We start from the raw sequence: 26126 nt of genomic DNA, 5'->3' as shown, positions 1-26126 counted from the left end.
CATTCATAGTTTTTGTTAGAATGTTTTTATACATATAACTACTACTATTGGTGTATTAGTTTAGAGACATATATTTGTTTGATAATGGCATTGCTATCAGTATGTCATGCATTATTTTTAATATTCTCCATACACTTTTCAGTGTTTTTAGCTTTTTGTATTTTTGTATATATATCTTTAAGACTTATTTTTCCCGCTCTTTTTTGTGTATTTAAATGGTAGATCACAGTGTCATTGCTTGTATAAGGTCTGAAGAAGCTATTTAGCGAAAGCGCTAACCTTTTGTTGCAATAAACCAACTTTTTTACCTTTTTATCTACGTTTGGATTTTATTGGACTATATTCCATGGACTTTGTGTTATCCAGCATATGGGATTTATCATCTACGTACTTTATCCCTTCATTGCTTTGCTCCTTTGTGGTTTGTTGACTGACATGCTTAAATAGTTGGCAAATTAACCTTGATTGAGGAGAAAGACAGGCCATAGGACAGTAACTCACATGAATGCTGCAGAACCAGAGAAGTACTAACCCGGAATGGGTGCTGGTTCTTTTCTTACACTTATTAGAAAACCTTTTCCATTTGTTAACATATGATTTTGTTGTATTAGGCTTTCTTGTCTTCATTAATACCTGCCACATGTCCTCAGAAAAGATGGTGCCTAAAAGTTAATACAAACCTATCATCCAGGAAATCTGTTGACATTGATTGGGGTTCTGCAGCAGTGATCAATATGATGAACATAACAAGGCCTTAATGTTGAATGTTGTGCTGTACTGGCATTGAAATGCAGAAATATGTTCATAAGGTCATAGCAGCAAAAGGTTAATAGGTTCTTAGGGTAAGTAGCAGGCTAGCTGTCCTTGGGGGTCATTTTAGGCCTAGCCACTTTCCCTGCTGATGCTTGAAATAACCTATCACATTTGGTGTTACCTTGGCCTTAGTAATAGTTAAAGGTAAGTACTAAGGAAAATGAGGAAATAGATCTGAATTCTTATAGTTTCCTGTCTGTGCACCATGTTTATCTAATGCCACTGAATTAGATCATTGTTTACGAACAAGGTCAGTAAAGATACTGATTCCTATTGCTTGTTTATCCATATTCAGATCTGCTGCTATTAGAATAATTTCTCCTTTTCTCAGCTGTGTTCACCAATGATCTGCTACTTCTCTCTGTCTACCCTTTAATAGTATCACACACCGTCTTTGTTTGCTGCCATGTCGTATTGCCAATTAATCTATATGCTTCTTCAAGTACAGCCTCCAACAATTGACCCAGTATATCTACTGGGTATCCACAAGGGATCAGCAAATGTGTGCTTCTATCTCTCCTTTTATACAAGGAATAATGATCTTATTCCATCTCTTCTTCTTCCTGATTATCACCAGAACACAAGAGGGAGCCATATGTACATTGTTAACCAGCTTTATCCAAGACACTCATGAGGGAGCTGTCAGTACATTGTTAACCAGCTTAATCCAAGACATCAAGAGGGAGCCGTCAGTACATTGTTAACCAGCTTTATCCAAGACATCAAGAGGGAGCCGTCAGTACATTGCTAACCAGCTTTATCCAAGACACTCATGAGGGAGTCATCAGTACATTGTTAACCAGCTTTATCCAAGACACTCATGAGGGTGCCGTCAGTACATTGTTAACCAGCTTTATCCAAGACACTCATGAGGGAGTCATCAGTACATTGTTAACCAGCTTTATCCAAGACATCAAGAGGGAGCCGTCAGTACATTGTTAACCAGCTTTATCCAAGAGACTCATGAGGGAGTCATCAGTACATTGTTAACCAGCTTTATCCAAGACACTCATGAGGGAGCCATCAGTGCATTGTTAACCAGCTTTATCCAAGACACTCATGAGGGAGTTGTCAGTACATTGTTAACCAGCTTTATCCAAGAGACTCATGAGGGAGTCATCAGTACATTGTTAACCAGCTTTATCCAAGACACTCATGAGGGAGCCATCAGTACATTGTTAACCAGCTTTATCCAAGACACTCATGAGAGAGCCATCAGTACATTGTTAACCAGCTTTATCCAAGACACTCATGAGGGAGCCATCAGTGCATTGTTAACCAGCTTTATCCAAGACACTCATGAGGGAGTTGTCAGTACATTGTTAACCAGCTTTATCCAAGAGACTCATGAGGGAGTCATCAGTACATTGTTAACCAGCTTTATCCAAGACACTCATGAGAGAGCCATCAGTACATTGTTAACCAGCTTTATCCAAGACACTCATGAGGGAGTTGTCAGTACATTGTTAACCAGCTTTATCCAAGACACTCATGAGGGAGCCGTCAGTACATTGTTAACCAGCTTTATCCAAGACATCAAGAGGGAGCTGTCAGTACATTGTTAACCAGCTTTATCCAAGAGACTCATGAGGGAGTCATCAGTACATTGTTAACCAGCTTTATCCAAGACACTCATGAGGGAGCCATCAGTACATTGTTAACCAGCTTTATCCAAGACACTCATGAGGGAGCTGTCAGTATATTGTTAACCAGCTTTATCCAAGACATCAAGAGGGAGCTGTCAGTACATTGTTAACCATCTTTATCCAAGAGACTCATGAGGGAGCCATCAGTACATTGTTAACCATCTTTATCCAAGGCACTCATGAGGGAGCCATCAGTACATTGTTAACCATCTTTATCCAAGATACTCATGAGGGAGTCATCAGTACATTGTTAACCAGCTTTATCCAAGACACTCATGAGAGAGCCATCAGTACATTGTTAACCAGCTTTATCCAAGACACTCATGAGGGAGCCATCAGTGCATTATTAACCAGCTTTATCCAAGACACTCAAGAGGGAGCTGTCAGTACATTGTTAACCAGCTTTATCCAAGACACTCATGAGGGAGCTGTCAGTGCATTATTAACCAGCTTTATCCAAGACACTCATGAGGGAGCCGTCAGTACATTCTTAACCACTGCTGTCCAAGACACTCAAGACGGAGCTGTCTGTACATCATTTATTGATCTGTCCACCACATGGTATAGTTAGGTCATAAACTGCTGCAATAACTGTGTAATAATGAGAAGTCCGGCCTTCTTTTTCAAATGGTTGCATTTGCAGAATTGAATTATTCTAATATCTGCATGGTGTGGCTAGTGAGAAGCTAGGAATGCTAAAAAGAATTCACAGTCTGAAAGCAAATACTGCAAATGTTCATAATCTATCACATAGATTATGAGCAGAGAACCATTCACACTATCAAACACACCTAGGATAACACAAAAAGAATCGTACTGATATCTTGTATTACTATGCCAGTTTGTTTACAGGTGCCAGGAGAATATCAGATGTGAATAAAACATATCACTCGGCCTATGATACATGCTCCAAGAAGAGTAATTACCAGTCAAAAGTAAAGTAGAACAAGGGTTAAAAAGAATGAGAAACTGAGTTGCCATTAGGAAGGAATCAGAACCAACACAGTGGGTGATTCATGCTATCGTTGTTATAAAGAAAGCCAATATTTAAATAAAGTAATTAAAAGAGAATATTAAATACTTTTGAAAAGTGGTTTAAAAAATGCTGCATTCTAAGTTTTTTCTCAGAATTCCCAGAATATAAGGCTCAAAACTTTGTATATGTAATACTGTCCTAGGAAGGCAAGTGCATGGAAAGAGCATAACAATGGACTGGCCCTGCTACTGAGTAGATTACAACAACCTAATTTCAACTTAAAGGACAGGAAATGCAAAATCAAAGTAATAAGTCACAAACATATGAATTGGTTTCTAATATTAGAGAGTCAGACATCTGATCATTAAAAGGTCTATGGTGTACATGGATTAAACAATGAAAGTGAATAAGATGATGACGGATCAGTTAATGTCCCATGAGCTGGAGAGACCAACCAGGGAGGTTAAGTGTGAATGGACATGACCTAGAGGGAGAGTGGCAGATACATTTTCTGATGTCCTTAAACCAGGGGGAGACTGGATATCATAGTGGGAAATAATTTCAGCGGCTATAAATCAGGTCAGGGACAGGCATGCCAAGCACCATAACTGCATCCAGCAAGGCAGGGCCTGGTTTATGGGTGTCCCTGAAAGCCTGAAAGCAGCTGACTGGATGGGGAATTCAGGGTGCACACACACACACACACACACACACACACACACACACACACATATATATATATATATATATATATATATATATATATATATATATATATATACACACACACACACACACACACAAACATATATATATATATATATATATATATATATATATATATATATATATACACACACACACACACACACATATATATATATATATATATATATATATATATATATATATGCCATTTATGACATGTTCTACACACTGTTGAGTGTTACGTTTAAGGTTTCTGACATAGCTGAAGAAGGGCTTGTAATTTTCCTTAGCCTGGGAGGCTACCTGATCTAATAATTGGCCTTTTTGGAGTTTATTAGACCACTTAATTTCCTGTTTAGTTGAATCAGAGAACTCTTGTCTCTATGAGAGTTGATCTTTCTGTTTTTGGCCATGACATTTTCTCTTTTGTTATACACACTGTTAATGTAAGGATTCTTCCATTCGGGTTTTATTTGGGTGTAAGATTTGGGCTTACTTCTGGTAGGTACTGCAGCTTCAATGCAGCCATTTACATGTTTGCACAGGCTTCCTGTGAATAATTCTGCACAGGTAGCTGTGTTCTCATGGTTTGGGGGAGCAGTAAATTTCTACAAACTATTGCTTAATCAGATGTTGTTTACTTTACCATAGTTCCTAACTGTTACATGTTTGGTTGAGGTTTCTGGGTTGATTTTTTTATTTCAAAGGAAACAGCTTTGTAGTTTGACCTCACCAATGAGGACAAATCACAGACAAGGGTGCAATGTTCTCCCATGTTTATGTACTAGGCCTAGCATGTTTGATCTTCTGGTTGTAGTGCACACTGTCTAGGCCAGGATGTTTGTGTTGATAAAATCCAGGAAATGCTGTGCCTGTGAGAATGAATGTATATTTCCCAGTCTATAGAGGAGTAGTTAAAATCTCCCATGAATAGGGAAATTGGTTGGATGGTGAGTGCCTCTAGTAGTCTAGGTAAAAAGTGTGAGCTTTGTGGGGCATATAGGGTTACCTGTATTTGCCTAGGATATGGTATGGAACCTTGTCTGTGGGGACTTGGATGTGGATAAACTCCAGGGTATCATCCTGTTTAACCAACCTGGAGTTGTATTTGATGTTAATGTAGACACCTCTTCCTTTAGCCCCTGTTTGTGCTGCTGTTGGCCTAAATATGTGGAAGGCACTGTAGCCTTGCACTGCTGAAGTACTTTCTGGGGCTTTAAACCAAGTCTCGGTAGCAGCACAGATGTCCACATTCCCCAGAGTGAGAAGATCTTGTAGGGTGTGGAGTTTCTTGTTTGGGCTCTTACAACTGAGCAGTAACACTTTAAGGCTGCTTTGAGATTTTTTTGTCTGCGTTGGTAGTTTTGTTATTGCCTAAAAAATGCTCTAACAGGGCGGATAAAGTTTTAGCCATTATCTGAATCCCAGGGAGGACAGGTGCAGGCCATCCTTAACAAAGCAACATGGTCTATAACCATGCCCTCCCATGCTGATAGATTTAAGTTAAAATACTTACTACTTTTTTGTAAATTGGTGTCAGTACTGGACAGGGTCACTGTTTTTCAGGTTCTTTAGGATTAGGAAAACATAGGCATTATGCATTTTACCCCATAGCACACATTCACTACAAAATGTATTTCTTCTTGCATCTATAACTTACAATACAAACAGTGTGCTTTAGTGAGTGCCCTGTACTTTTAATTTGTTTTCATTTTACACATAAACAGATTTACTAAAAAATATAATGAAATCAGCAATGACTGGAAATTCCAGTGAAAAATCATGGCTATAACTCTTGTAATTAATCTCATGCAAAATGGAAATTCATTTTTTTATAACTGTAAATCAGTGTCCCTAGAATATGGTTCAATAAAGGTTTAATGGAGAGAATCTTCAGTGCAAATCTTTTTTAATATTAGACCTTTGCTGCTGTGTTCTTTAGACAACAGGAAAACTTGACAACTAAACATTTTGACTTATTATAAAATCTGAAGGTTCCTTTTCTTGTTCTTTTCTCTGAGATTATCCTTTGTTGCTCATTTTTTTGTGATTTTTATCCTGTTGCCCTTTTTTTCTGTTACTTTTATCCCCCATTTCCTACTGATGCTTATGAGGGAGCATCGTTCAGGTAGTTATTGCTGTGTTTATTTTTCTAAGTGGGTTTGACCATGGAGGAAGTATATCGAGGCATTGGGCTGTAGGATGATAAAGAATCCCTGCAAAAATGCTTTACATTTGTAAATTTATTTTCCTAACATGCTCCAGTCTAATAGTGGTACTGGAAACTGAAGTTAGTAAATCAGGCATTGTTAAGTGATGCTTCACTATATCAAAGTAAACCATTTTTTTTTGCATAAGCCTGCAAGTGGGTGATCACAAGGATGTCACTACCTGTGGCCCACATGAAGTATGGTTAAATCTGTTTTTTTTTTTTTTTTGCCAGAGAATATTATCTTAATAGAAAAGAAAAGGCATTAAGTTTATTGTTTATATGATTCTTGGTAGATCTAAATTCAGCAGAGCCCATAGTACTGACATGACAAGTGACTGGTAGTTTGCAAATATGCTAATTATGTTACCTTACAAACCTATATTAAATAAAAATGTGAGCATAAAATATATTATGTTACAACTATCATTTACTAACAAACTTATAGGAGTCTACTGCAAGTGATCGAGTATCATTAGTTAGCGACACACTTCCCTGCTGCTACTTTCTTGTACTGGCAAGAATTTCTAACTCCTACTAACTCAATGCCTGTGAAGAAACAACAGGGTAATCAACCCTACCAGAACCCTGCCTGATCATAAACACAAAAATTCCCACCCTGTCCCTAAACCTAAACTCTGGATTCCTAAATCTAGAAGCACCCTCTCCGCCCTAACCCTTATCCTAACCTTCCAGTTGCCCCAAAACCCTAAAAAACTTTCCCTCCCTTCCCTAACAGTACTTTTCTGATCACTCCCTAAACCTAAAATACACCTCCCCTCCCTAAACCTAAACTCCCAATTGCTCCCTTAAATGTCCCTCCCTTCTGTAAACCTAAACTCCCCCTCCCTGACTTACTTGGTTTGCAAGCATTTCAGCACTTTCTTCCCTAGAATGCAAGCTTTTAACATATGCCAGCTGCTTGGCTGAACTCATATTTGAGTTCAAGCGTGAGCAGCTGGGCAAACAGGATATAGTACAGTCGAGTCCCTGCCTTTGAAGAACTTGCCATTGAGCATTAGGGTCTTGACCTGCTGTAAGAAGCCCACGTTACAGCTATATTTCACTTGATTATGGACTAATTTTAAACACTGCAGACATTTGCTCCTGATGCAGACCAATTACAATGTGCCCAATACCTTCCAGATATGGGTCAGGGTCTCTGAGAGGTATAAGACTATTATAAATGTGTCACTCACACATTAATGAGTATATAATAGCTGAAATAATTATGGTAAAACTTCACCTTTTCTCTTGTTTTAAAATACAGCTGTTTGATGGGAAAAGTTTGTTCTTTAGTTCACAGTTTGAAATTGGAGACTGAACAAATGAGTTTCTCAGAAAGTAATTAACTGAAAATGATGGCAGTCATTTTAAGTCTGTAGGGATATAAGAAATTATGGTTACTTTGTTTGGTAATTGTTAGCATGATTACTTTGGTGATTGTTAGCATGATTACATTTCTGGGTGAATTAAATGACTCCATGTTACAAAGAAATAAAACACAGTTTACAGCAATATATTTGCTAGAAATACTGGAGGCTGTTTAAAGAAGGACACAAATGGCAGCTTGTTCAGTGCTAATGCTTTTTTTATACCCATTTCTCTGCTGGTACTTAAGAACATTCAATGTTATCCAGGGAACAATTCTGGGATAAGGAGGGAGAATGTATATCTTTGTAGATGACATAAAAACATTTGCAATAGAGTTTATACAAATGGCTGAGTGGATATGATGAAAAGAGATTTTGTACGTAAGACACAAATATATATATATATATATATATATATATATATATATATATATGTATATATATATATATATATATATATATATATATATATATATATATATATATATATATATATATATATATATATATATATATATATATATATATATATATATATATATATATATATATATATATATATATATATATATATATATATGTATATATATATATATATATATATATAAATGTGTCACTTGCAATGTAGGTTTCTTCTTTTAATATGCCTCATCTCTTCATGGATATTGACAGAACAGATCAGAGGCAGAGAAAAATAATGCATTTGTACAAAATCAGTACCAGAAGAACTTTAAAGCAAGGCTAAGGTTATGCACAGCATGAGAAAAAGAAAACTTAGGGCAATACGGATATTTAATTAAGTGAATGCAGCTAATGTTAAGGTGGGTAGTGTCTTTTGATTGTGGATTTATGCTCTCCCCACTGTTATTCTCCCTCTACACTAATGGCTGTACCTCTAAGGACCCCTCTGTCAAACTTATTAAATACGCAGACAATACAACTATCACTGGGCTCATCAGGAATGGTGATGAGTCTGCATACAGACAGGAGGTTTAGCAGCTGGCCCTTTGGTGCTGTCAGAATAATCTGGAACTGAACACTTTTAAAATTGTGGAGATGTCAGTGGACTTTAGGAGTGGTACTACAATATTATCCCCCCTCTTTATATTTAATATTGCTGTGTCAGTTGTGGAATCCTTCATGATTTGGGGATCTATAATCTGCCAGGACTTGAAGTGGGAGACCAGTGTAGTGTCCATCATTAAAAAGGCACTACAGCAAATGTACTTTCTGCGATAGCTGAGGAAGTTCAATCTCCCACAGGAACTGTTGATTCAGTTCTATACAGCAGTCATTGAATCTGTTCTCAGCTCATCCATAACAGTGTGGTATGGATCTCTGTCTAATCATGACAAAAATAGGTTATATTGAATAGTCAGATCTGCCGAAAATATCATTGGTGCTAGTTTGCCCTCCTTACAGGACCTGTACTATTCCAGAGTCATGAAAAGGGCAGGGAAGATCATCACCGACCCTTTGCATCCAGGCCACCATCTTTTTTGAACTATTACCATTAGCCAGGCATTATAGATTAATACACACCAAAACAAGCAGATATAAGAACAGTTTTTTCCACAGGCCATCAAGTTCATAAACAGTTAACTCAGCTTATTAGGTTGGGGTAGTTTTTATATCAAGCCTCTGAGGATTCTGCAGTATTCTTTACATATTGTTAATACTTGTTTCTTTCAGAGTTTATTTCAGTATATCTTACACTGAGTTGCACTTTGCACCTTGTATGTATATGTATATTTACTTTTTTGTCTTGTTCTTAATAGTTGTATGTATGTATGTTGTTTATGTAATTCATACTTGGAGAGTCACTGAAACCGAAGTCAAATTACTTGTATGCGTGCATACTTTGCCAATAAATGTGATTCTGATTCTGATTCTGATCAAGGGAACACTAGCAAGTAATAACAGAAGGACAACTCAGGGCTAACAATGGGAAGCATTTCTTCACAGCTAGGTCTCTTGATGAATGGAATAGCATTTCTAAACAGGCTTTGTAATTACCAGCACTTCTCGAATTTGAAAATGCTTGAGTAAAGTTCTAAGAGGATCCAGGAAGAAGAGCGATACTGGTTAGCAAGGATTTATGTATTATCTGTTAAAACAAATACACATACCAGATAGACCAGTCTTTTTCTCTCAAGAGTTTCCATGTTCAGTGTTACTTGATTCTCCAAGTAAATCACATGAACCGCATCAGTGCAGTTCACGTGCAGGGGGTGTCACTTTTTAGGGCAGACAGAATATAATCTCTCAGTGGAAAGTCCAGAGGGGGAGGTGTCTGCATATATATCCACAACAGTTGGTCTACCAGCTGTGAGATGGTCTCCTCTCACTACTCTGAAAGTACAGAGCTCATGTCACTGAAATGTAGACCTGTTTATCTAACAAGAGAGTTCAACATCACATTCGTCTACATTCCTCCCAGTGCCAATACAAATGAGGCACTGAACACATTATATCAGGCTATAAATGAGCTGCAAAACTGAAACCCTGAATGTGTTCATATAGTGGCAGGTGACTTCTACCAAGTCAACCTGAAAACAGTTCTGCCTCACTTCCTCCAGCATATAGACTTTGCACCCAGGGGAGAGAACATTCTGGATAAGGTCTACAGATAGCATATAAGGCATTGCCTCACCCACACCTGGGCCAACTCTGACCACCTCTCCATCATGTTACTACCAGCATATAAACTGATGCTAACCAGGGGGAACCAACAGTGACACAAGTAAGGATATGGCCAGAGGGTGCAGTCTCAGCACTCCAAGACTGTTTCAAAAGTACAGACCAGAGCATATTTAAAGAGCCAGCTACTGTGGATCAACATATAAACCAGAGGAGTTCACTGAGGTGGTGGTGGGTTACATCTCAAAATGTGTGGATGATGTAACAGTCACCAAAAACATCATCACATGTATCAACCATAAACCGTGGTTGATTAGCAAGGTGTATGCACTTCTGAAAGCAAGGAATGCAGGCTTTAAGTCTGGAGACAAGGATGCCTCAGAACAGCCAGAGCAATTCTTAACAAAGGAGTGAGAGAAGCAAAATGTACCTATGGTAGGAAGATCCAGAGCTACTTATCTGACCAAAAAGACTCCAGGCACCTATGGCAAGGTATCCAGAAAATAACAGACTACAGACCTTATCTTCACAGTGTGAGGACTATAAGGAATTCCTTAACATGCTCAATGTCTACTTCAGCAAATTTGAAGACGGGAACAAAACAAGAGTGACAAAAATGCCCACTGGTCAAAATGAAGTGGCGCTCACCCTTAAATCCAGCTGATGTCCACAGGACATTGTGCAGGGTTAACAAGAGAAAAACAGCTGGGCATGACAAAATCCTTAAGTGAGTACTCAGAAACTGTGCAATTCAATTAACAGATATCCTCATGGATACCTTTATTATCTCTCTAAGTCAGGAAATAGTTCCCAAAAACTTCAAAAGCATGACAATAATATCATCACCATCATGCTTCAATGACTACTGCCTTGTAGCTTAACCTCCACTGTGATGAAAAGTTTGAGATGCTAGTCAAAGATGCAATAACATCTAAGCTACCTGTGGATCTTGACCCACAGCAGTTTGCTTACCGAGCAAACCACTCCACTGCAGATGCCATAGCACTGGCGCTTCACTTATCGCTGGACCACCTAGAAATTAAAAACAACTACACTATTCACTGACTTCTGTTCTGCTTTTAATACACTCATCCCTGTACAGCTGGTAAGGAAGCTGCTTCAACTAGGCATCAACACACCACTTTGTAATTGGATTCTGGACTTTCTCATGGACAGACCTCAGAAAGTGTGCATAGGAACTAACTCCTCGGATTGCATCATTCTGAATACTGGAGCTCCTCAAGGCTGTGTATTGAGTCCCTTACTGTTCTCCCTGCTAACACATGACTTCACAGTGAGGTACAACATTAATCACATCATCAAGTTTGCTGATGGTGCAACAGTGGTGGGTCTCATCAGCAAAGATGATGAAGCAGCGTACTGGGCTAAGGTAGAACAACTGATTACCTGGTGTGAACTGTAACAACTTAACACTAAACGTGAACAATACAAAGGAAATAATTGTGGACTATGGGAAAAAAAAGCAAGTAACATTCTCCTCAAACCATCAAAGGAGAAGCAGTGGACAGAGTGAGACACATCAAGTTTCTGGGGGTGTGACCTTATCTGATATCTGAATTATGTCTAACTGACCTGACTGTAATGTTCTAGATCTGATAAGCTATATGCTATATGTTATACATTATGTTTGTTTGTTATTTTGGAGCTTTTCTCCCCAGGCCTCCACTGAAAAAGGACCTGTGTCCAGTGGACTTTCCCAGTTAAGAGATGTAAAATAAATAACTAAATAAATAAATAAATATTGATGAGGACTTGTCCTGGTCTACCCATGCAAATCATTGTCAGGAAGGCATATCAGAGGCTACACTTTTGGAGAAGGTTGAGGAGGGCAAACATACCATCAGCAGTTCTCTCAACCTCCTACAGGGGTACCGCAGAAAGCATCCTGACAAACAGCCTCAAAGTATGGTATGGAAGCTGCTCTAGCTCTGAGCGCAAGACTCCCCAGAGAGTGTTGAAGGCAGCTGAGAGGACCATCAAGATCACCCTACCAGCCATTTATGACCTTCACATATCCAGATGTCTAGGCAGTGTCACAGGAATAATGAAGAGCTGCACCCTCACGTAGCTATCATCTGGCAAGCGCCAGTGTAGCATAAGATGCAGAACTACATGATTTAGAAATAGCTTCTTTCCACATACCATCAGACTGTTGAACTCTTTTAACAATCATGCTCCAAGCCATATATCTGGGCCTTTACTTAAATTCATTGATCATCAGGGACAGTAGTAAGGCCAGAGAAATGTCTTATTATAGTGCAGCATCTAATGCTAATCTATAACTCAGCCATCAATGCAATACTCATGAATGTCTCATTCTGGGCTATACTCAATGTTAGTCTTTAATGCAATGTCTTAGCTCAGTATTGTGCAATACTCAAGCAAGCAAAGAGATCACTGTATAATAAATGTTAAAGTGAGTTTAATTTATGTACAATATTAGGATTATCTAGCTAGAACATTATTGAATAGAGTAAGGAGTTATAAATGTATTAATGCCTTGTTGTATTAAGTCTATGCGATATCTGCACATTTGAGTTTGGAGATATGGGATACAAGTTTTTGCACTTGAGTGATTCTGAATGACAACAAAGTTTACTTTGACTTTGGCAGTGACACCAGCAAGAAAACAGGTATGACATTTAGCTAAACAATGTAAATGTAAACATGAGGAATTCAATGTTAAACTAGTAATAAATGGACAATATGCATCACACTCTAAGCAAAGGTTTATAGCACCCCAGTAATAGCAGTAAGGTCCATTAATATAGTACATTTGCAGAGATAAAAGTAGAAATATGTGGATACTAATGAGAGTTTCAGGGCTCGGAGATCAGGGGTGACTTTATATGACAAGTAAAGAGCAGAGTGCATGTAGAAGAAAAACTGCTTCTTCAAAGATGGATATCAGGTTGGGTAGTACAGTCAGTACACAGTAAGTTAACATCTTGGATGGATTCCTGCCTTCAGGTACAACAAGGCTGCTAACTGGAAGGTCACTGTGAAGCTGAATTGGATATACTGACAATAGCTGAGGGGCAGGCTGATATGCTATGATGAAGCAGGAAAGGGAAGCGAAAATGGAGGATGACTCATAATGAGAGCTATCCCATAATGCAGTTGCATGAATAACTGTTAGTGGTACTTCAGGTAAAGGTCCTGAGTCTATTATCTCTTTACATTATTACAGCTTTTCATAGATTCGTAGATTCATCGGAGGTTGCTATTCTAGCAGCCTTAGAGACTTTACAAGCCTAGCCATGCTAATCCCAAGTATCCCCATTTACTCTTTTTTGGATAGTTTGCAGAGTAAATTTATAAGCAGAGTGGATCTGTGATCAACTCCGGCTACCCCTGTCCATGAGACACATGGGTGTCACCCCAGGGGTGAATTTGTTGTCTCCCATGCAATTATCTAGCTTGCATTTGAATAGGGTCAGTGAGGAACTCTATTTTATATGAATAGGGAGTCTATTCCAGAGAAGCAGCAGTCTCTGGGAGACTTGTCTGTCTCTCCACATGATCTGTTAATGTCATAAGTTAGGTTGATATCTCTAGAGTGAGTGACTCTTGAGCCATTTGACTTATGGATGTGAAGCATTTCCATTAAGGCAGGGTTGGAGATTGCCCTATAGGCCAGGCGCAAGTCACCTCTCAGCAGCCTATAAGATATAGACTAAAGTGACAGGGCTTTCAGCCTGTCCACATAGGTCATGGTTTGGAGTCCCTGTATTTTTCTCAGAATCAAGGTGTTGTATCCGTGATGATGTCAAGTGACCTATGGAATGCTCAGAAAACCATGTAACTCAGGTATGTTGATACTTCACAAGTATGTTTTGGATAAACCTGTATCGACCCAAGACTCAGGATTCTATATGTATCATTTCAGGTTTGCTAAAAGAATGATCACTTGACTCTGTGATGAAATATGCAGTGCAGAAGTAAAACTAAAATGCGTCTTTAAAAGAAGAATGTTAATTGCGTTCAGAATGATTAAATTAGTAATGTCTAAGACTTTTTAAAAACATGTGACATTATGTGGTGACATAAGGGTCACATGGTAATGCACTCATAGATGTGTAGAAAAGACAATCAAATATTTCAGAGGCACTTCTTGTAGAGCCATTCTAAATATGTTTTATGTCTTTCATTTTGTAAGACAACAGACTATTTGACAGTGAAATCTCTTGAGAAATGATAATAGCTGTTATGTGGCTGTTGAACAGTTAGCACACAGCACACCTCAAAAATATAGGGCTGTGGTCACAGAGATCATTAGGAAAAACACTAATTAACTTACAGTAAGTTAATTATAAACAATCTGGGTGGACACCAATGAAAGCAGATACATTTTGAAGACAAACCTTGGGTTACATTCTACATCAAAGGTTACAGTATGAGATCTGTAACTATTTGTAGAAAAGAATTATGGCACAAGTTCACCTGTCAACTTCACATTTTATATCAAGATTCTGAAAGATACTTTCCAAACAATAGGCATGGTGAAGACCCCAAAACAAAAGATATCTGGATAAATGGGGTACCGTACGTATCACACCATAAAACAAGGTAAGTGGGAAGAAAGAAGAAAAGGCAAATTTCCCATCAACAGGAGTTCTGTTTGAGTTTGATAGCTGCAGAAATATTCTGCCCTTTATAACGCGTATATTTTGAACATTATTTTGTCTTGAGGAAAATGAAGTATTTATATTTATGTTTGTGTTGGTTTAATACATTTTACCATGAGATACATATGCTATGTGTTCACAAAGTCCATGCACAATACATTAACTTATGTGCAGCTGCAATACTTAGCCCTTAGAGAATTGACAAATTAATTGGTAATACACTGTACACCATGATGTTTCCTGCAGAAAGGTTTGTCTCTAAAATACAGTTATAAAATAAAAAACGAGAGACGGACCTGGTGCTTCCGTCTTGAAATGTACAAGACTTCAGAAGTCTTGTACATTTCAAGACGAAAGTGCTTAACCTATTTTTGTAATAAAACCCTTGCGTTCCGCAGGTCCATCTCTCATTTTTTATTTTATTACTGGCTGGTGAATTATTCGAGACGACTCAGCTTGTTCCTTGTTCTTTCCAAAATACAGTTGTGACCTGGCTGCTGGTTTATTTGACTTTAAGTACATTTTTTCATATTACTTAAAACATGTTGGTAAACACTCATGCTTTTTAAGTCATCTTGCTGTAAAGCATAAATATGTAACTTATGAGCACTGCGTCCACCAAACGCCTTTCTTTCATTCACGCATGTATGGACTATTGATAGTTTTAACAGAAACCACTATAACATCAATACTTCTTGCAGAGAAAACTTAATTGTAAAAAAAAATCATTGAAATGTACATGTTTCGTGCAGTCACTGCCATTAATGTACCTTTTATGATGATGTGAATATCACAGGTCCTGTTATTTCCTGATGGGTCAGTGGCAACATACTGCACTAGTGTCTCCCCTTGAGGGAAAATGTCACCTGGAGAATGTGTATGGCTTATAGATAGCAGTGCCCCTGCAGCAAAAAGAAAAATGTCATTAATTAGCAATACTATCACAGTACCCAGACTGGAAAATGTTTCTAGTAACAGCCATCAGAATAACTTAATAATGCCGAATTACAATTTATCTACATACAGCCAGCTATATTTATTCCTCCACATGGTTAATGTCTAATCAAAAAGAAATCATCATTTTACACATTCATATACTAACATATTTGAATACAACTATTTAATATCTTCATCGAAGGACTCTTTGGAGAAAATATCATTATGAGAAGGCCATCTGCTCATTCCCTCCAGTAGAGCTCTTTTGAGTAACTCCTAGTGGGCGTGGCTTCAGCATTTAAAAATTGAAGTTATCACCTTACATTTTTAACAAATGCCCATTGACAGAGGTCATATATCAATACAATTGTGTTCGCTATCATGTGTGCTTCAAGATAAAATTTTCCGATACCTTGTATGTAACATGGTTTTGGAATTATTAATGCAAATATGAACAGGCAATATTTGACGCCTAGAGGAGCAGTAGGAGGTAACTACAGAAACGCCTGGAGACATCACTCGGCTGAAACACAAAAGCATCTGTTATTAGAAGTCTGCAGCAACTAGTCACAGAATTATTTTCTCTCTACTATCTCTGTTAGGGTCAGAATAATGTTCCTAAACATCATAAGAGAGCTTTCCTCTAATGCATGGTATGGAACACATGGGATACAAGTGAGCCTTGTCTAACTGCTCTTTTACAAAATCCAGTGGTTATACAACTCCATGTGATCCATTTTCTTCTGCTGCACAGTAATTATCACCTTTTTTTGCAGTGTCACATACCCAAGATATGTGAACGTTATTGAATGGCCAATAAATGCAGTGAGGGGACATATGAGTGATTCTTTTTATGACCCTCTTCAGAGCAGCCATGCAGTGCTAACAAATATCAAATCTGTATGTGCTGTTACTCCAGAAGGAAATGCTGTTGATTTCTGTGTATTGAAGCTGACATCACACATTGTTGTCCCCATTCCTAATAACTCAATGTACCATATTGTTTGCAGATACAATGAACATGACTATACAGTCTTTCATCTATCCTACAGTCGTTAGAAAGGTTAAGTCAGTACTCATAGTTGTAACACATGTTTATGATCCTACTAAATGAGTGAATGAACAGACATCCCTTTATCTATCATCTATCATCTATCATACAGTCATTTGAAGGGCAAGTGTACTCACTGCTGTAACTACTTTGGGGGTATTACTAAACTGAATCACCCTTCTGTAAAACATCAGCTTCTGGATAATTGCAAACCATCAAGTAACTGCACTGCATATTATCAAAGTAGTAGAAGGAGTTGGATTTGTTGAGTGTATATACTTTCACCTTCATGTATAGTTAGTGACAACCAGGGTACTTGCCTTGTGATATCTCCCAATGCTTACTGGGCTCTCAAATTGTTATAACCAGGTCCAAAAATGCTTTTGCAGTTTTAAAAGAAATTCTGGTCCTGGGTTGATAGGAGATGTATTTATGCATGACTGTGCAAGGTATATTATAAATGCAAATAAAAGTAGATAAAACAGAGTCAAGACTAACAATATAATGCTGCACCTGTTTAGAATTCCAAATCAGAAAGACAATGATGATGATAGCGTCCGACATGTTGAACAGATGTCAGGCACACTACCGGAAGCTAAGTATTTGCATATATATATGTTGTAAAATTAGGATGAACAGTATATTGCGGAGAAGAAAACTGGCTATAGCAGGGAGGCCCCGCTATATTATAACTAATATTCTCCAGCATTTTGCAAAAGAGCAGGCACTGAGGTTGGGAGGTGGAGAAGGGCAGGCTTCCAGTGCATATAAAACAACATCTGTTTGATAATGATTGCTCACTTTTTGTCTTAGCAGCAAGAAAGGAGATGCTGCCATTACACAAGCTAATGCTCAGACATAAGGGACTGAATATCAGGCTAAGGTGTACGTTCTGCTTAGAAGTCATGCAGTCAGATAGGCCATTTTTTTGAAAAGAGTACTTTTTCTTTGTGATTATGGAGCAAAATATAAGCCTTCTGTAGGATGAATCATCACTCATGTATCAGAGACTTTGAAGTGTGAGGATAACGCAAGTGATCAAGTAGCTGTTGAAGTTCATCTGCTATTCCAAGTGGACAGAATATGGGAAAATGTAAATTCACTCCAGGCCTAGCCACTCTTTCGCTCATAGAAAAGGGGAGTAGGTAGTTAAATGTAATCATAATACAGGGTGGAAACTATTGAGATTGTAGTGTCTAGTCTACAAACGATTTATTCGATCAACAGTCAAGTATGATCCTGTGAACCTATGACAAGAGTTGGTTCATGTAAGATTAACAGAGTGTTACCTACTGAGTGTAAAACTCTAGTTACAGTTCAAAAGCCTATCAGACTTTGAAGCTTTGCAAGAAGAGCATGGTTGGTGCCTGCTGTAGGCAAGTATGACTTTCTGGCAGCATAATGGAATATGGAAGACTGCCAAATGTTATAAATGATTTTTGTTTTTGCTGCATGGGATGGTTAGAACAGAAGACTCAAATACTTAAAGGCAAAATGAAGCATGAGCATGTAAAAATCGACCAAGTCGTAGTTTATTCAGGCAAGCGCTTTCACCACACTGATGTGGCTTCTTCAGATCATAATAACAAACATTCACTCTGTGTTCCATTTATATAGCAATTTAAATTAAAACATCCAATGAGAACTTTTACCCACAATTCTTCATAATAAATTATTTCCACATCCCCCTCTCCGTGATGACATCATCATAAAAACTCATCATTAAAGGTACATCTCATTTATACACATCTCATAAAACGAGTGTAAACACTCCATTATGACATAAAATATAGCCTTTGCAGTTAAAAGACTCATCTAGGTAACCCCCTAGCTTTTAATATTGGCTTAATAGACACAACTTCATTGAGCCCAGCTCCCTTATCAGCCCTGAGCCTCAATATCCACCTAAGCTCAGCCCCTTCTGTCTTATTCTCCACATTACCCAATCTTACTGTTTCCTGTGAGAAAACTTATACAGTGTGAGGAATGGCAATATAAGCAATGCTATAGCTAAATATGTTCTTAATACCAGATCTGAACATAATTTTAAATTTAGAGTGATTGAGGTTATAAAGGAAACTGTAAGATTGGGTAATGTGGAGAATAAGACACAAGGGGCTGAGCTTAGGTGGATATTGAGGCTCAGGGCTGATAAGGGAGCTGGGGTCAATGAAGTTTTGTCTATTAAGCCAGTACTAAAAGCTAGGAGGTTACCTAGATGAGTCTTGTTATCTGCAAAGGCTATATTTTATGTCATAATGGAGTGTTTACACTTGTTTTATGAGATGTGTATAAATGAGATGTTGTACCTTTAAGGATGAGTTTTTATGATAATGTCATCACGGAGAGGGGGATGTGGAAATAATTTATTATGAAGAATTGTGGGTAAAAGTTCTCATTGGATGTTTTAATTTAAATTGCTATATAAATGGAACATAGAGTGAATGTTTGTATTATGGTCTGAAGAAGCCACATCAGTGTGGTGAAAGCGCTTGCCTGAATAAAACTACGACATGGGTAATTTTTACATGCTCATTGTGCTGCGTTTTGCCTTTAAGTATTTGAGTCTTCTGTTATGCTTATATTACTATGGCATTACGGTTACCCATGGGCTGTTCTTTTTCTGCTGTTGGATGGTTAGATCATGTTGAGTAGAATTTATGAAATACTGATTGAGTTTTTAAGTTAAGATTTGCAATTATAGGGTACTAAATCTTAATGAATACCATCCACTCCTGAATAAGTGTGATTGAAATTCTCTGTTTTGTACAAGTTATGTTCTAGTTACTGGGTATGAGTGAGTTTGCAGGTTGTAAAGAATAACACTGTGCTTATTTACTGTATAACTGCATTTTTTTAGCCTGATTTAACCAAAAAAAAATCTATCTTGTTTCCTAATTTCCTGCCTTTTCTAACTAGAATAGTCCAATTTCCAGGCTTTTCTGGTTTTAGGACTTTAGTTTCAGTGTTCAGAGCTATCCAGACTTTGTTGTGGTAGAGGGAGGTCCTACTGCTTACCAGTGAGAGTGGGGGCATTGTACTGCCTATCTAACACTAGAGGAGTGGCTTCAAGCTCTGAAATTGCAATTTTATTGGCCATTTTGGGCTGATTTCTATCCCTTTCAACTTTCTGGCATAAATACACAGCAGCACCGTGGGGCTAAGGTTAAACTATTCCCGGTGCCAGGAAGTCTGCTGTTCGAATTTTCCCTTAGAACTAGTTAGTTTATCAGCAGTAGCACTAAAATCTGTATACCTGTGACTAGCACTTGCTCTAAAACTCGCTAAAAAGCACTAGGAAGCCTTAATTTGTTACAAGCACTCACCTCTCCTTGGTAATAAAAAGAAAATAGTCATAGGCACTAGACAGCCTACAACTGGAAGTACCTTGCCAAAAAGTAAGAGAAAACAGCTCTTGTACTACACAAAGAAAGCACCTAACCAGGCATGTCCAAGGGTCACCTTCTGGTGATTTCTCCTGTCCACCTGGTGAATCTGGGAATACTGGGACAATGCAGCAATTGCCTCATGTACACAGACAACCCTCTCCTCCTACCACCAAACACTACAACCTGCGAGAGATGCACTTACATATCCAAACTGGAAGCAAATCTCTCTCCAGCCAAGATTGTACTAGACAGTCAATAGGAGAAGTTAACACCCACACAACACCTCAAACAACACATAGTCCTTCAAAACCCACACCACCAAAACCCACACATAGCAACACTAAACCCACATATGTGGAGGCTTTTAACATTAATCTGCCCAAGCAACAAGGACCTCTGAAGCTGAAACGCAAACAAACACCACCCCCAAACACAACCAAAGCATCACATAGCTCACAACACCAGTGTCCCACCCAACAGCAGCCCCTAAGACAAGACAATGTACCCAACACTTTAGTTATAGGTGACTCTATAGTCAGGCACACTGATGTCCCACTCACCAGACTGAACAAGGAGAACATTACAGTTAGTTGCCTGTCAGGTGCCAGGATCCACCACATAACGCATGCACTCAAGTCACTCCACAACAGGTACAAATATGCCTCTGTCATTGTCCATGCTGGAGTGAAAAACTTGAGATGTACCTCCCTGGACTACATGAAAAGAGACATGGAAGAGCTCTCAGATCATGTAGCCCAGACAGGTACGACACTACCCCTGAGTAGCATCCTGTCAGCGCCCAGAATGATACCACAGTATAAGGACAAAATGATTGACTTCAATAATTGGCTAAGCTTCTGGTGTCATTCAAAGTGGATCCAGTATCTGTCTGCCTGGGAAGACATGATCGACAAACCATGATGCTTTGCAAGAAATGGTTTGCACCTGTCGCCCCTGGGATTCAGGTTACTAAGGCTTTTGCCACCCCTATAGTGCCTTTTTTAGGCAAGGCTCAAAGGACAAAACTACCACCATAATGGGTACAAGAAAGCAAAATCTGCAGGTAATGCTACTCAATGCTAGAAGTCTAAACCTCAAGATGCACTCTCGAGGCTCTCCTAAAAATGGAGAACATCGATATCTGTGCAGTAACTGAGACCTGGTTCAAAGCTCCAGAGAGCACCCCTGCAATTCCAGGCTACAACTCATACCACACTTTTCGGTCACCAAACCAGGACTGAAACACTAAAGATGGAGGAGTGTCCATATTGACCAAGGATATTCACACCTCCAGGCTGGCTGCCCAACACAATGCATCTGAAATTCTCCAGCTGCAACTAACACTAGGTAAGACTGCAATACAAAGTGTAGCTTGCTACAGATCCCTCACCATGCCCCAAGATTCTCACTACATCTTTCTAAACATACTGGAAAATATTAAGATACAACCAAACACCCTAATACTGGGTGATTTCAACTACCCTGCCATTAACTGGGAAAACTACTCCTGTACCAACACCTTTGCTCAACGGTTCTTGGAATTTATAAATTCCAATGCCCTAGAACAACTAATTCATAGTCCCACCAGGGGTACCAATATTCTAGACCTGGTCATTACCAACATGGGAGATTGATACTCCACACCAGTGGTCACCCCCTTGTTTGTCAGATCAGACCATAAGCTAATCACCCTTGACATCAACACTCCACCCCTACGCCACTTTAAGGAAACCTCTGTAAAAATCTTCTCCAAAGCCAACTTCATGCTTCTCAAGTCATAAGTAACAAACTTCAAGACACCCATGCAGATGGGAACTGGAAGTTCAACTGCTGAATCCTACACTAAGGTGCTGTACGAGCACATTCACTCGTGCATGGACCTAGCCATCCCAAATAGAACCAAGATGCTGTCCTCTAAAAAAAGGAAGCCAATCTGGTGGTCCTCTGCCATAAACAAGCAGTACAACCATAAGGAAGAAACTGTTGCAGAAAAGAGGAAGAAACCAGGATTCAAAAAACTCCCTCACCAGCATCAGTAGAAAGCTGAGATCATTCATAAAATCTTCCAAAGTTAGTTACGAAAACAAAATTGCCAAAGATTCCAATGACAACCACAAGGCATTCTATAGCTATGTCAAGAATCTAAATGGCAATACTCAGATCTGTTCTGAGCTACAGCAGAATGGCACTAGGTATACTGATCCCAAGGATATTACCAATATCCTGGCAGATAGATTCAGTGCCAACTTCACCCCCCCTCTCACCCCCTAAGGGGCCCATTTCAATACCAAAAGAATGCCAAATTCCTGTAATCACAGCCACTCAGGTAAAAATCGCACTCTCTAAAGCCAAGAATATAGCATCCATGGGACCGGACAACATCCCGGGCTGTGTACTGCATGAATTACAAAATGAACTGGCACCTCACCTATATATCATGCTTAATTATAGCCTCACCTCAGGCTTCTTACCCACAGAGTGGTGCACAATTACAGTCATCTCACTCCACAAGGGGGGAGCCTGATCTGTAAGGCCATAGAACGTATTATCCTGGAACTTATAAATAAAGACATTGGCAACCTTCAAACACTGGACTCCACCCAGTTTGGGTTCCTGACAGGCCAATCTTGCCCCCTGAACCTGATTGACTTCTTTGAATCAGTCTCCAGAGCTATGGATAAGGGTAAGGTGGTTCACACAGCCTACTTGGACCTCGCCAAGGCTATCGACACTATCCCCCACTCTGGAAATATAGTTAAACTTACTGAGCTGGGCATTAATCCAAATGTCACTCGATGGGTTGTAAACTGGCTTACTGACAGAACACACACTGTAAAAGTTGCCGACTCCAAATCCAGCTCCAGACAAGTGACAAGTGGTGTACCGCAGGGTTTTGTCCTGGGACCACTCTTGTTTGGCATCTACTTCTCTGAAGTACAAGCCAACAGTAAGGGACTCTGGCTTACAAAGTTCACAGATGACTGCAAGCTGGGTGCCATTACTGAATCCTCAAACGATGAGGATATACTACAACAGGGCCTTACCAAAACAGATGCCTGGTGCCAGACTCATAGGCTCAAGTTAAATGCCAAAAAATGTATAGTTGCCCCTTTGGGAAAAACATGTACCTGTGAACTACCACACAGGTAGCAGTACACTAAACACCGAAAGTGTGATAAGAGACCTAGTGACACAGGTGGCCAGTGGTCTCACCTTTGATAACTACATAGCCACAACAGTTAGAAAATCCTTCTACGTGGCAGACCTCATCACGAAGGGCTTCTCATCCAGAAAAAAGGAGGTCATTGTCCCTCTGTACTCATCCCTCATTAGATCCATTATAGAATACAATCGCCAGTTTGGTATGTACCTCACAAGACACCTGCAAAAACTAGAAAGGCTGCAGAAATACCTCACAAAAAGAATCACAGGCCTAAAGAGGATGCCTTATGCTGACTGTCTAAAGAAACTCCAGCTATACTCATAGGTTCATAGGTTCATAAGTAGGTACTAGGCTATTGGCCCAAGGGCCTAAGTAAGCCTAGCCAACAAGGTTCCCTGGCTTACTCCACCCAAGAAAGTTATTTTCCTGTGCCCCTTTCAAGCAGAGCCACAGAAGTGATCCCCGGGGTGTATTTCCTATTTCCCATCCACTCATCAATATTTTTCTTGAAGAGTGCTAATGAGGAACTTTGCTTGATATAGATGGGTAGCTTGTTCCAGAGTATAGGAAGTCTCTGGGCCAGGGTGCTACCCCTCCAGCATGTCCTGTTTATTGTGGTGACAAGGTTTAGGTCCCTAGAGCGTGCAGCTCAGAGGGATTGGGATTTCTTTAGCTATAGCATGTCCAGCAGCTCTGGCTTTGACATGGCTTTATATGTTAGGCAGAGATCACTTCGGAGTAGGCGATATGCTAAGGAGTAAAGCTGGAGTTTTTTGAGACAGTCAGTGTAGGGCATCTGTTTGAGGCCAGTAATCCTCTTTGTGAGGTATTTCTGTGGCCTTTCCAGCTGCTACAGATGTCGTGTGAGGTGCATTCAAAAAGGGGCGTTGTACTCTATAATGGGTCTAATGAGTGTCGAGTAGAGGGGAACAATGACCTCTTTTTTCCTGGATGAGAACTCTTTTGTGATGAGGTGTGCCACTTAGAAGGATTTCCTGACTACTATGGCAATGTGATTATCAAAGGAGAGACTACTGTTCACCTGGGTCCCAAGGTGTCTTATCACATATTCAGAGTTAAGTAGACTGCCACCTATGTGGTAGTTCATGGGTACAGAGTTTTTACCAAAGGGGATGACAATGCACTTTTTGTCATTGAGCTTGAGGCCATGGCTTTGACACCAGGCATCTGTCTCAGTGAGGCTCTTCTGTAGGATGTTCACATAATTTGGGGACTCGACTATGGCTCTTAGTTTGCAGTCATCTGCAAACGTCATTAGCCAAAGGCCTTCTGTGTTAGCCTGTACTTCAGAGAAGTAGATACCAAACAGGAGAGGCCCCAGGACTGAACCCTGTGGTACGCCACTTGTCACTGGTTTGAAGTCAGATTTGGAGTCTGCAACTTTTACAGTGTGGGTTCTGTCAGTGATCCAGTTGGCAACCCATCTTGTGACGTAAGAATTTATACCTAGTTTAGTGAGTTTATCTGAGCCAGTTTGTTTTGAAGTTCGTGTAAAACACAGCCTGGGATGTTGCCCTGTCCCGTGGATGCTGTGTTTTTGGCTTTAGAGAGTTCAACTTTTACCTGCGTAGTTGTGATTATAGGGACTCTGCATTCTTCCTGTATCGATATGGGCCCTTTAGGGGGTGAGAGGGGGGTAAAGTTAGTACTGAACCTATCTGACAGAATGTTGGCAATATCAGTTGTTTCTGCAATTTTTGTGCCATTGTGCTGTAACTCAGACCAGATCTGGGTGTTGCTATTGAGATTTCTGACATAGCTATTGAATGCTTTGCGGTTGTCCTTAGAATTAGTGGTGATTTTGTTTTCGTAGCTTGCTTTGGAGGATCTTATAAGGGATCTTAGCTTCTGACTGAGGCTGACCAGGGAGCTCCTCCACTCATAGGATTTTACTCTCTTTTGCAACAGTTTCTTCCTTCTGTTGTAGAGTTTGTTTATGGCAAGGGACTACCAGATTGGCTTCCTTTTTTTGGAGCATAGCATCTTGGTTCTGTTCGGGATAGCACGATCCATTCACTCGTGTAAGTGCTCATAGAGTGCATTTTTGTAAGATTCAGCAGTCATAACTGTATTGTCCAGCTGCATGGGTATTATGAAGTTTGCCACTTCCGTCTTAAGAAGCATGAAGTTGACTTTGGAGAAACTTTTTACCATGGTTTCCTTAATGGTGGGTGAGGGTGGGATGTGGATATCTAGGGTGATTAGCTTATCGGATCTAACCAATGAGGAGTTGACTTCAGGTGTGGAACACCGGTCACTCATGTTGATAATGACTAGGTCTAGGATATTGTTGCCCCTGGTGGGGGTGTGGATAAGCTGATCCAGGGCATTGGAATTTATGAATTCCAAAAAGCATTGAGCGAAGGAGTTGGTACATGAGTAGTTTTCCCATTTAATGGTGGGGTACTTGAAATCGCCCATTATTAGGGTATTTGGTTGAACCCTAATATTTTCCAGTATGTCAAGGAAAGATGAGTGGGAATCCTGGTGTGTGGTGGGGGGATCTGTAGCAAGCTACAATTTGGATTGCAGTTTTGCCCAGGGTTAGTTGC

The 26126-nt window shown here is 39.4% G+C and overlaps 1 protein-coding gene across 3 annotated transcripts in view; it reads right to left on the bottom strand.

The window, feature by feature from the left end:
- SVEP1 (sushi, von Willebrand factor type A, EGF and pentraxin domain containing 1) overlaps positions 1-26126 on the bottom strand; it is a 2252988-nt gene that overhangs the window by 1388341 nt on the left and 838521 nt on the right. For all 3 annotated transcript variants that reach the window (XM_044061036.1, XM_044061037.1, XM_044061038.1), the window contains exon 11: positions 15785-15916. In XM_044061036.1, the coding sequence (XP_043916971.1) occupies positions 15785-15916 (132 nt within the window). The remainder of the gene's footprint in view (positions 1-15784; positions 15917-26126) is intronic.

The sequence above is a fragment of the Protopterus annectens genome, chromosome 2.part0 (assembly GCF_019279795.1).
Source record: "Protopterus annectens isolate FY-2018-M chromosome 2.part0, PAN1.0, whole genome shotgun sequence".
Classification (NCBI taxonomy): Eukaryota; Metazoa; Chordata; order Ceratodontiformes; family Protopteridae; genus Protopterus; species Protopterus annectens.
Note: the sequence above shows the minus strand (reverse complement) of the source record. Positions and strands in the feature narration are given on the sequence as shown.